The sequence below is a fragment of the Diabrotica virgifera genome, chromosome 1, assembly GCF_917563875.1.
Source record: "Diabrotica virgifera virgifera chromosome 1, PGI_DIABVI_V3a".
NCBI lineage: Eukaryota > Metazoa > Arthropoda > Insecta > Coleoptera > Chrysomelidae > Diabrotica > Diabrotica virgifera.
This window is the reverse complement of record NC_065443.1, coordinates 30031428-30045166: the sequence shown is the minus strand read 5'-3', so window position 1 is coordinate 30045166 and position 13739 is coordinate 30031428. Positions and strand designations below refer to the sequence as shown.

The following is a 13739-nucleotide window of genomic DNA, read 5'->3' as shown; positions in this document are numbered from 1 at the left end:
TCTTGATAGTCTACCAACGTGGAATAGTGAATAAAATAATTAGAATGAGAGCTACCAATATAGGTCAAATTGTGGGTTGGTGTCAGTATGTAAAGAAGAATCTAAATTGAATGAGTATATGAAATAGAAAAGTATGAGATTGATTTCTATTGGTGATAGTGGAGTAAATAGACTGAACTAAATGATATATATTTAAGTGCACAAACTTTATGAACGTATGTGATTGTAACTGAAATCAAACAAATGCAAAATGTGAAAAAATTTTTATTTTAAATGGGATAAATGGATATTGGAAGTTGTCTGATATGAATGGAAATGAAAAGATAGATGAAAAAAGAAGAATAGTGAATGCAATAAAACTTATGAAAGAAGTTTGACTGAATGGGTCGTAATGGATATAGGTGTGCAGTATCCTATTGTTAAGTAAAGTCTAAGAATCTAAAAAGAAAGCAGTGACAGAATGTTACTAAGTAAGGAAAGTGATATATATGACAGACCAGAGTGATTGGATGTATGGTGTTTTTTATTATTGTAAGCGGAGATGAGAGAAAATGAGTAAGTAACATAACAGGCAACAGGATAAGTGAGTGTGAAGAACATTCCAAAGAGACAATAAACCAGACCGATTTAAGGATTAATAATAATAAGAGGCATTTAAATAAATTATGAAAGAAATGGTGAGATGAGATATAGAGGACCTGAAAAAGAGACAGAGACACAAGGTCAAACCAGAAATGACTAGGAGTGGAGAAAAATATGAAGGATAGGAAAATAGAAGAATCAAAACTGTGTGAGGGATGGGATAGTGGGGGAGGCAGCAATGAAGTTGAAAAGAAATGCAAGTTGAGATATGTGTTAATGGGTGATTAGTATGGAAAGAGAAGACTGTTATAAACTAGTGGGGTAGTGGAAAAAGAGGGGGAGGGGGAAATGGAGAATAGGAGTATAGGGGAAGGGGGGTGAGAGGAAAAATGAGAGAAAACTAGGGTTGGATTAAGGGAATAGTTGTCGATGGATAGGAGTGAAAGGACGATTTAAAGTTGTTTGACGATTAACGCAATTGGGGCTGGTCCTCATGTCTCTGGAAATCTCAAGGTCCTCGTACAAATCCAGGCGTAGATTGTTTCTGTCTTGGATGTTATGAATTAATTTAACACCATCAGGGATGTCGAGATGATGATTATTAACTTTCAAATGATGGGAAAAAGCTGATGTAGTGTCTCTTTTAGAATGTTCAGCAGATCTGGTTGAGAGTGATCTGTAAGTCCTGCCGATGTAAGAGGCATCACAATCAGAACAAGTCAGTCTATAAACACCACTACGATTCATATAGTGTATTGTATCCTTAGTATTTGTCAAAAAGTGGCCAAGGGTATTTCCAACTTTGAAAGAAATATGTATATTCTCAGAAGAGTTAGATACAATACGTTTAATCTTTTCAGATAGATGTGGGTTATGATATGGTAGTGACCTGTAAATAGCAGAAGAGGAAGATGACTGATGGAAAGCAGAATTTTGAAGCAATTTAGATTCTCTTTTACTCTATAATAGATAAACTCATCCGTAAAAGAGAATCTAAATTGCTTCAAAATTCTGCTTTCCATCAGTCATCTTCCTCTTCTGCTATTTACAGGTCACTACCATATCATAACCCACATCTATCTGAAAAGATTAAACGTATTGTATCTAACTCTTCTGAGAATATACATATTTCTTTCAAAGTTGGAAATACCCTTGGCCACTTTTTGACAAATACTAAGGATACAATACACTATATGAATCGTAGTGGTGTTTATAGACTGACTTGTTCTGATTGTGATGCCTCTTACATCGGCAGGACTTACAGATCACTCTCAACCAGATCTGCTGAACATTCTAAAAGAGACACTACATCAGCTTTTTCCCATCATTTGAAAGTTAATAATCATCATCTCGACATCCCTGATGGTGTTAAATTAATTCATAACATCCAAGACAGAAACAATCTACGCCTGGATTTGTACGAGGACCTTGAGATTTCCAGAGACATGAGGACCAGCCCCAATTGCGTTAATCGTCAAACAACTTTAAATCGTCCTTTCACTCCTATCCATCGACAACTATTCCCTTAATCCAACCCTAGTTTTCTCTCATTTTTCCTCTCACCCCCCTTCCCCTATACTCCTATTCTCCATTTCCCCCTCCCCCTCTTTTTCCACTACCCCACTAGTTTATAACAGTCTTCTCTTTCCATACTAATCACCCATTAACACATATCTCAACTTGCATTTCTTTTCAACTTCATTGCTGCCTCCCCCACTATCCCATCCCTCACACAGTTTTGATTCTTCTATTTTCCTATCCTTCATATTTTTCTCCACTCCTAGTCATTTCTGGTTTGACCTTGTGTCTCTGTCTCTTTTTCAGGTCCTCTATATCTCATCTCACCATTTCTTTCATAATTTATTTAAATGCCTCTTATTATTATTAATCCTTAAATCGGTCTGGTTTATTGTCTCTTTGGAATGTTCTTCACACTCACTTATCCTGTTGCCTGTTATGTTACTTACTCATTTTCTCTCATCTCCGCTTACAATAATAAAAAACACCATACATCCAATCACTCTGGTCTGTCATATATATCACTTTCCTTACTTAGTAACATTCTGTCACTGCTTTCTTTTTAGATTCTTAGACTTTACTTAACAATAGGATACTGCACACCTATATCCATTACGACCCATTCAGTCAAACTTCTTTCATAAGTTTTATTGCATTCACTATTCTTCTTTTTTCATCTATCTTTTCATTTCCATTCATATCAGACAACTTCCAATATCCATTTATCCCATTTAAAATAAAATTTTTTTCACATTTTGCATTTGTTTGATTTCAGTTACAATCACATACGTTCATAAAGTTTGTGCACTTAAATATATATCATTTAGTTCAGTCTATTTACTCCACTATCACCAATAGAAATCAATCTCATACTTTTCTATTTCATATACTCATTCAATTTAGATTCTTCTTTACATACTGACACCAACCCACAATTTGACCTATATTGGTAGCTCTCATTCTAATTATTTTATTCACTATTCCACGTTGGTAGACTATCAAGATACATTACTTCCAATTCATTCAGTCCTTTCAAAACTACATAAAGATGAATTAGACTTTATGTCACATAGTTTAATTTTATTATTTTATTACATACTCTCATTCATTTCACAATACTATATACAATCATATCCTTCACACATATATCTACCTCACTAACAGTAATCTTTAGTTATTTAATTTTGTTAACAACTATTTTCCAACTTTTAACAGACATAATTATTCATTACAATAGTATAATAATAAATTTAACACAACATATAGCCACCTTTTGTATATATACTGTTTTCTCGCAATATTCTACCGTTTACCTTCAACCTGTTGTCTGCTTGCCTTGTTAGGCAACCAACATTTCATCACATAAAAACACTCTTAAATTCTGGTTTTCTCGGCTTGTTTAGCTTTGTTTTTCCATGCAAGTCTAATTATCTTACTATGTAGTGTATTTCCTTGTTTCCACAAACTTAACTTTCAACTCGTCATTTCACATCCGATGACGTCACAACTTAAACCACGTAATATATCTGCATTAAATTTAATGAATCTATAAGTTATTCTGGAATAGAGAGTTGCTAATTTAAACTTTACAGTAGATTTTATTATTCAAATAATTTAAATTATTTTTGCAGACAAACCTCCGCATTTTATTAAAAAATCCAAAATCAAATGAAACTTTAACCAAAAATTGGCTTTATCTTGTCATGTCATGTCACCCTTGTCAAATTGTCAATCCACTTCATAATTTCTCAGTTGGTCTGTGCCCATTGAATTGGCAAGTACCTAGTATCTTCGAGCAGGGAACCATGGCACCCTTTTAGCATGTGTTCCACTTTATCCATTAACATCGACTTGTAGTCATAACATTTTAACATATTACATTATGTAAACCATATATGATGATGTTAACACTATTTACGGTGTGCTAGTTTCAAAATACTCGGCAGGATGTAAGTATTCCCACACTTTTTTCATTTTAACAGTCACATTTTTAACCCTTTGCTTTAATCTAACGTGGAAATACTTCATTCTAGGCACTGAAGATGTTCTGTTTAGAACGAAAACGTTCTGCAATCGATGACATTTTATAGTTTTTAAATAAACGATTTTATACCAGAATACATCTCGAAGTTTTTACTTCTGTATTGGTTTTTTAAACTATGGTATACAGCCAACTATTGGGATTTTCCCATTGATTTTTTATTTTTTCTATTATTTCATCCATTAGCATATTGAATAGAAATGTGCTGAGGCTGTCTCCTTGCCTGACTCCCCTTGGTGTTGGTATGTTGGCCGTAGTGGTGTCGTTTGTTTTAATTTTTGTTGTGTTTTATTGTTCATTTGTTTTACGACTTCCACAATGTCTGCCGGTATCCTTTTTTGCTTCATTTTCTGTAATATATCGCTAAGCCTGACTCTGTCAAATGCTTTTGTTAGGTCTATGAAGCAAATATTTGCGGATTTGTTATATTCTATCGACTTCTCTTTCACTTGTTTCATGACAAATATTGCTAAGCAAGTCTGATATGTTACATCTCTTATTATCTTTTTTTACGTAAATGATTTTTGAACTAGTGCACAATTTTGGCCACTCGATTTTGACGGAGTACCTCATAGTTGCATACCAAATATGTTTCAACGTATTGCTCGTGTTACTCCTGGTAGGTTGTAGACAATACGTGTCTAATTTCGCTAATCATATAACTTCAGTTAATAAATTTCTAGGTAAATGAGAGCACTGGTAGATCATATGTCTTTGTCGTAACTTTCTCTCTTTCTTTCCCTAGTTGTATCAATTTACCTACTGTAAGTGATTTCTTTGAAATTCGATGCCTCAATATTTTACTAGATAACAACATAAATACCTAGGCAATCTAAATACCCTATGATTTAAACCACAAAAACTAATGTTCAACAAAATATAATTTTGGTTTAAGCTGTATTAAAAGGTTTCGGTTTTTACGATTTAGTTTGTTATAAAATGTATGTAACATGTGTATGTGTATATTTTTCAGTACGTTTGGAGAAATTCGAGCATTAAGGTTGCCCAAAAAAATGGGAGCTGGTACAGACAGCCACAGAGGATTTGCTTTCATTGACTACACAACAGCGTCTGATGCTAAGGTAATATTATTTTCTATAACAAGGTTAGAATGCAAATTCTATAAGAATAGTTAATGATTGACAAGTTTGTGTAAAATTTCAATTTTTAATTTGAATATGAATTTTCTAATTTTTTAAATTTTTGTTTTAATAATTATAACAATTTTGATAATATTGTAAAAAATAAGCTAAGTCGAATCGTGAGTTTTAGTAAATACAGTAGAACTTTTATAAAATTTCACAGAATGAGTACCAGTTAAGAAATATTCAAATTGAAATTATTTTATTGCCTATTGGGACCGTGCAAGTTCGGAAGAGCGACACCTGGTTTCATAGCTCAGGAACATTATTAGCACTTTTAATTATATTGGCAAATTATATTAGTCCTGGTTACTGGATAATTGTCAAGGCCATAGTCCAAAAAAATAATAAGAAGAAAAAGTAAGATTCAGGTTATGTTATTAAAACGTAAACGTTGTAGTATATGTATGTAGTAAATAAAATTAATTATTAAAATCCGGTACTACAAGCAAAGTACAATTAATAAATTTACTTTTATATAATAATTGCATATCATATCAATATTGTCGAGCAACATATAATTTTTACAATTTATAACACAGCATTTGCGAAATCCCATTTTCTTCAATGACAGAAATAAACGTCAATTTGACAAAATGAAATATTTAAGAAATATGTTAGAAAGTTACAAGGTTTTTCTGCGGCTCGCGCACGATCCTTTCTCGTATCCTGTCCAAGTACTTGCACACAGCGAATTACTTTAACCCTTTCACTGCTATATTTTGCTGGAAGACATGCCCAGACGCTCAGTTCCTACTGGCAATGAAAGTGAGAATGTGGATGTGTCACGGATCCGTGCCGTGCGTACTGTATGAAAGCTTAGCCTGGCACGGATCCGTGCCATGCGCAGTAAAATGGTTGATTAGCAAATAGTAAAGATGGGTCGAGACAGCTTAATCTACTATATTGTTATAAGATTTATATTTATTACCCGAAATTTAAAAAGCTTTGTATAGTACGGGATCCGGGTATGTCTATGTATGAAATTTAATAAAAAATGTTTCATCCGTCAAGCAGATGGGTACATTTTGACCTCCTATTCGGATCTTAGACTAGTAGGACATAAATATTTTAATGTTAATCATATTAGACGGAAATCATCTTTTTAAAGCATATTGCTTAGGTTATTTTTATAGTATAATAGTTATTTATTATATAGGGTGTCCCGGAAAATAGTGCGTTCCTTTAAGGTATAGATAGAATACACAATTTGGAACAAAAAAGTCCTATACCATTTTTTTCTAAAGTTAACCGTTTCCAAAAAAAGATTACATTGTTTTCTATATATACTTGTATTTTAATGTTTAGAAATTTAAATAGGCTGGCAACATCGTACGCAGCGCACTACGGAATAATAACAGATAATAAGAACTAATTTTTGTGATTTACAGTACATATTTAAAATAATCCAACATAATAGTACTTAATGTATTTACTATTTGTTTTTTTGTTTGTCATTTGTTTAATATAGTTTTTTTAAATGTATTGAAATACCTATTGCGTAATTTTAAATGAATTATACATCTTATAACATAAAAACACATCTTTTAACTGAACTAGTAGGTATTATGTATTTAGTAAACTTTAAATGTGTCGAATGCTGAAGACTTTGACTGAATTACATAGTTTACAGTGGAAATTAAATACACCAGATTGATAATGTGTCAGTTTTTGTTTAGTTGTGAACTTAAATAATTAAGTTGTACTTGCTTGAAAATAATTATTACACTTTCACGAACAGATGTACTCATACGACGAGAAATAACGGCAACACATTTTGAAAGAAATTATAGTATGCCTCTCCATTTAGTGATTTGCCATAACTAATCAACATAATAACATAATAGGTAATGAACTCACGATCCGAAAACATTTTCGGCATTGACACTAAACAGGATTCTTCCAAACTATCTGTTGTCTGTTTACTAAAGAGAAGTCTACGTTTAAATTTTCGTACCTCACATAGTTGCCAGATTTTAATTTGCATACCAAAATGTATTTTAATTTTTTGGTCAAACGATTGAATTTAGAAAAAAATGTTATAAGAGTTTTTTGATTTACATGGTGCCCTCTACCTATACCTTTAAGGAACGCATTATTTTCCGGGACACGCTGTATAAGCTGCAAAAATAATCTTAGCGCAATACACGAAAGTTACGCGCTAAGCATAACTAAGCGTGTGAAATATCACGTCAGTAAATATTTTAAGAATATTCAAAGAAGACGGGAGTTACAGACTAGTCAAAACAGCTTCTTTAGATTATTTCTATAGTATAAAGAATTGATAGTAACCTAACATTGTCAAATAATAACCATTTAAAATTTACAAATTTTAAATAATTACATGCAACTCGTTATAAACAATGATTCATGTAAACAATATTTTAAAAAAATCTGTAAATATTTGTAAGAACCATGGCAACTCTGTAATTTAAGCTACAAATGAGTTCTGCATCTCTCTTCCGTTTTGAGCGCAGCTCACGTATATTCCTATGAAAGTCAAAGTATAACCTAAAACAATTAGGTTATAAAATCCTCCCAGAATTTTTAGAATAAACATTTTTAAGAACGATTACCAGAGCGGAAATCGAAACATCAAACAGTTAATTAAAAATGTAATTTTCATTAAACCAAAAAAATGTGGCTCAATTCCATATATACAGTATATACTCCATCTAATTTACTTACCGTTGCACGTCATCCGCGTCATAGCCCGAGACGGCACATGATACCAACACGAAATATTTAGGCGGTAGGTGTGTTCTTTTTTAGAATCACTTTGCCGAGTACACTAGCGTTACAGCCACTAGGTATATTTTATAATATACGCGTAGAAATAATATTTAAAGATTTCTATTAATGTTAACTTACAGAAATACACAATAATATGTTTCATCTAATTTGTATAAATGGATTATAAAGCGTTTTTATGAAGCACATTTGTTCGAAATACACTGTAACTATAATCGAACGAAGGTGATATTTTGGCATAAATTGGTAACATTTATTTGACAGTTGCTGTGATGACACTTCATATTTGTTTATATTATTTACTATAAGTGTGTGTTTCATTATATTTACTATTTTTATTATGTACTTTAACGTAAGATTATAACCTAATTCTTGTTTTCTATTTCTAAAGTTTTTATTTATTTACATTGAATATTAATTTGATTTGCTGTATAATCCACTTCCGCAAAAATTGTTTGACGTATTTGATTTAAAATGAATTCAAGAATTTTTTGTAATTGGGCAACAATGTCAACTTAGATCCCTAACATAAATAATGACGTGCAACGGTAAGTAAATTAGACGGACTGTAAACATTATTCGCCGTGTGCAAGTCCTTGAAGGGGATACGAGAAACGATCGTGCGTGAATAGCGGAGAAATCTTGCAACTTTCTTAAATAATTCATTGTCAATTGAAATTGTCAAATTGACGTATATTTCATATCTACTGTCAATGAAGAAGAAAAATTATATGTTGCTCCACAATATTGATATGATATTCAATTATTATATAAAAGTAAATTTAATTAATTGTATTTTGCTTGTAGTAGTGCATTTTAATAATTAATTTTATTTACTACATAATTGTTTACCTTTTAATAACATAACCTTAATTTTATTTTTTCTTCTTATAATTTTTTGGGCTATGGCCTTGAGAATTGTCCAGTAACCAGGACCAATATGATTGGCCAATATAATTAAAAGTGCGAAAAATGTTGCCGAGCTATGAAACCAGGTGTCGCTTTTCCGAACTTGCACGGTCCCAATACTTACAATATGCAGTGATGAGTGCACTAAGAACCGGTAAAATAACGCAAAAGACGGAAAATATAATACGTTGTGTAATAAAAAGAGATTAAACTAGTAGAGGTGGGAAATTACAAATAGAAACCCATAAATTTACATTATATTGATAGTTTCCCACCTTCAGACGTATCGGAGGAGTATATCAACAAAAACTGTCACGGTCACAGTGGTAGTTGCCAAACTCCTCCGATACGTCTAAAGGTGGGAAGGGAAACTATCAATAGAATGTAAATTTATAGGTTTCTATCAATAATTTCCCACCTCTACTAGTTTCATCTCTTTTTATTTTCACAACGTATTATGTTTTACGTCTTTTACGTTATTTTGCCGGTTTTTAGCGCACGTATCACTGTATACAACATATTTATACTTACCTTTCTAATGGATAGTGTAATTGCCTGTTCTGCGCCTTCCACATTGACAATTAAGGTTTTCTTTTAAATGTATTTTATGCAATTTTGATAGAAATAGTTGGTCATGCTTATACAATAGTGCAATCGACCTATTTAAGATAATATTCGTGTTGTAACTGTGATACTGCTGAATGTGATGACTCTAGTAGTAATATTGGTCCGAGAGCTGTGAGACATTTTTGAGTAGGTATTTTAGGCAATCTGAAAATTTTTTCAGGTAACTCTTTCATGATAGCCTAATATAAAAATGCCGGTCTGGCTGAAAGGCAGCGGTTATTTTCCCCAAAAATCCCCTCCAAAGTTCAAAAAGGGGTAAAACTTGTTATTACAAAAAATATCTTTCAGGTGACTGTAGAGTAAATTTAAATATTCAAATATAAAGAAAATAAACAAACCAGGCGATGTTTGAGCTATTTTAAACCTGCAAGATGCTTGAATAGGCGCCCCAGGATTATTTTCAGGGGGTTCATCTGAACTTCAGGGGATTGCATCTATACATACTATTAACCAGTATAAAATATACAACTATACATGTATAGCTATGTACTTTCTTTCCGGACAGGGGGGTGCAATTGCTATTTTGACAGGGTATTTTTTAATATCAATCATAAATATTCTAAAAAAGTCAGGTTTTTTGTGTTGAGATTTTCTGTCTGCCAGCTGATCAAAAAAAATTACACGTGCATATGAAGGAAAAGCGAAAAAACGTATTATCGATAGCTGTTTGCGACCTCGTTCGCAACGATTCCATTCGCTCGGGCAAAATCACGTCACCTGACGATACCCATGTCGTTGTGCGTCAAAATATTAGAGTAATTATTATATATTTTAGATTTCTCAGATATCTTTTTATTAATTAAAAGAAGATAAAAAGGGGGTTCGAAAAAGGGGGGTTCGAGGCAGGTTTTGTTTATATTTGATTCAGAGTTGGACCACCATCTCCATATAGCTATTTCAGCATCCTTATGCATCTTCAGTGAAGCTCAGAAGTCACAACTCTCTAAAAGAAGATACTTAATACAAACTGTTAATTTTGAAAATATTTTAAAAGATTTTATTATACATAAAAGTATAAAAATATAAATTAAATTAATTCTATGTCCGAATCTTGTACTTCTTCAAACTCTTCATCTGAGTTTTCTTCTTCTTCGTCGGACTCCCCCGAGACTCGGAGTCCTCTATACTCTATATGATCTGCAAATAGTTATATGTGTTTATTTAATTAATTAAACATTAATTAATAATTAATTAATTAAGTTGCTACATATTCTCTGTCATTTTATATGGAGTCGAAACATGGATAATCACGGGCGCAACTGAAAAGTCTTACCATTTTGGAGAAGTTATTGACGAATGTATAAAATATCATGGACATAACACGCAACACACACGGACACATTAAGAAAGATGAAAAAGAAAAAAAATACTCAAAACTATGAAGGAAAGAGAAATGAGCTACTTTGATCACATACTAAGTAATGAAAAACAATATGATGCAATTAGTTATACAACGAAAAGTAGAAGAAAAAAGAGAACCAGACGACACATATCCTGGTTGAAAATTTTAAAGTAGTGGAGTGTAAAAACAAAAATTTAACTTTTCAGTACCGTTGCAGACTGAATAAAACGGGCCGTGATGATCGCCATTGTCCTGAAAGGATGAGGCACACGAAGAAGAAAAAAATTGAATTAATTCAAGAAACACATATAACTATTTGTAGACCCTATAGAAAAACCCGAGTGTCGAAATGGGTCCGAAGAAAAAGAAGAAGAAAATGAGTATTTTAGCTCAGATGAAGAGTTTGAAGAAGAAGTACAAAATTCGGACACAGAATTAATTTAATTTATATTTTTATACTTTTACACCTTTGTATTTAGTCATAAATTTATCTTTTTCTATCATATTTGCAAAATTGATTTTGTAGCTCGTATTATCTTTTTTTAATTAATAGAAATCTAAATCCCAGAAATCTAAAATACAAATGATTACTCCAACATTTTGAGGCACAACGTCAGTTCACGTGATTTTGCCCGAGCAAATCGCTGTGAAAGAGGACGCAAACAGCTATCGCTCTTTATCACACCTTAGCTTACCTACAGCGCTTTTCATTCACACGCACGTGTAATTTTTTTGGTACCTTACAGGTAAAAACCTACCTTTTTAAGAAAATTAATTTTTATAATTAAAAATACCCTGTCAAAATAGCAATTGCACCCCCTGTCCGGAAAGAAAGTACATAGCTATACATTATAGTTCTGTATTATTTTATACTGGTTAATAATATGTATAGATTCAGATGCAATCCCCTGAAGTTCAGATGCACCCCCTGAAAATAATTCTGGGGCGCCTATGCAAGCATCTTGCAGAGTTAAAACCACTCGACAATCGCCTGGCTTGTTTATTTTCTTTATATTTAAATATTTAAGTTTACTTTTTACTTTAAGCTCAAAGACATTTTTGTAATAACAAGTTTTACCATCTTTTTAACTTTGGGGGATATTTTTGGGGAAAATAACCGCTACCCTTCAGCCAGACTGGTATTTTTGTATTAGGCTATCATGGAAGAGTTACCTGAAAAATTTTCATATTGCCTAAAATACCTACTCAAAAATGTCTCACAGCTCTCATGCTATATATAGCTTATATTCTCTTTTCCCATTTATCATATATTTTTGTTCAAGGCCGCGTTTGAAGCACTTTCTCAAAGTACACATTTGTACGGTAGACGTCTAGTGTTAGAATGGGCAGCTCAAGAGGAAGGAGTTGACGATATCAGAAAACGAACCGCCAGCCATTTCAGACCAGAGGAAGAAGGAAAAAAGAAATCGAAGAAAAGTGTTTTTACCATGTAAAGCTTGTAAATATACATCTTTTTAATGTTCAGTTTCTTCTTTTACTTAATGCCATCGAGGAAAAATTGTTTTATTAAAATTTTTGCTGAAAAATAGGCAAAACGACCAGCCATTTCAGACTATACCAAAATCACAATAAAATGCACTAGACATAAACAAACCAAGACACGATGAATGTTATGAGGAGCACGTCCGAATCTAATTGATCTAATTAATCACATTGTAAATCATGATTTGGGAGTGCTTCTCGTAACATTCAAGTGCCTTGGTTTGTTTATCTCTAGTGCATCTTTATTGTGATTTTAGTATAGAGGTAAAACACTAGGGGTATAGTTAATGAAAAATACTTATCGAGGTAATGATAGGCCCCATTTTTTTTATAAAAAAATCCAAAAATGTGGTTGGTATATACCTTTAGCATTTTTTATTTTATTAGTAGCAATTTTTAGTATTGAGAAATAAGGATGTTATGAAGGGAAGTTGATTTAAATTTTTACAAATTTTAAGTTTAAATTCATCAATAATTTGCTTCATCAATAATTTAAAAACGTATACACGAATGGTTAAAATATTAATGTATTATTATTAAAGGGAAACAATATACAGTGATGAGCGCGCTAATAACCAGCTAAATAGCGCAACAGATAGAAAACATAATACATTGCGAAACAAAATGAGATGAAACTAGTGTAGATGGAAATGATCGTTGTAAACGTATAAATTAACATTACATTACATAGTTTCCCACCTTTAGACGTATCAGAGTAGTATGATACTGTCACTGTGACAGTAGAATTTTATAAAATACTCCTCTCACAGACGTCTAAAGGTGGGAAACTATGTAATGTAATGTTAATTTATACGTTTATAACGAACATTTCCACTTCCACTAGTTTCATCTCTTTTTGTTTCGCAATATATTGTGTTTTTCATCTTTTGCGCTATTTTGCCGGTTATTAGCACGCTCATCACTGTATACTCCCCCAATTTACGAAATAAGAGACACGCGTACACAAGTTGCAGATATATCTGAAAAGGAAATAAAAATGGGCTAAGAACATGAAAAATAACTGTAACTGGTCCTGGAGACATCCCTGCAGAACTGCTAAATCACGCCCCTAGGGTCTTAATATCTACCAAAATATAGCCAGAGTCCATAATATATCAAGAAAAATAAACATTTAAAAATAAGATAATACAGTAAATACATATAACAATATTATTGTAAACCGTTTTATAAAATATTACTGGTAAAACTTTTAAGTTACACAAAGTACTAATAAAGTTATAAGCAAAATAGTCAATTTTTAAGCTGAAGCAAAGTTTTCAACTTAATAGAAACATTAATAATATTGAAAAATATTAAAAATATT

General features: G+C 32.1%; 1 protein-coding gene across 1 annotated transcript in view; it reads left to right on the top strand.

Moving 5' to 3' along the window:
• LOC126887807 (probable RNA-binding protein 19) overlaps positions 1-12397 on the top strand; it is a 77059-nt gene extending 64662 nt beyond the window's left edge. The window contains exons 13-14 of the mRNA XM_050655639.1: positions 5115-5223; positions 12196-12397. Of these exons, the coding sequence (XP_050511596.1) occupies positions 5115-5223; positions 12196-12366 (280 nt within the window). The 3' untranslated portion in view covers positions 12367-12397. The remainder of the gene's footprint in view (positions 1-5114; positions 5224-12195) is intronic.
• The last annotated feature ends 1342 nt before the right edge of the window (positions 12398-13739 follow it).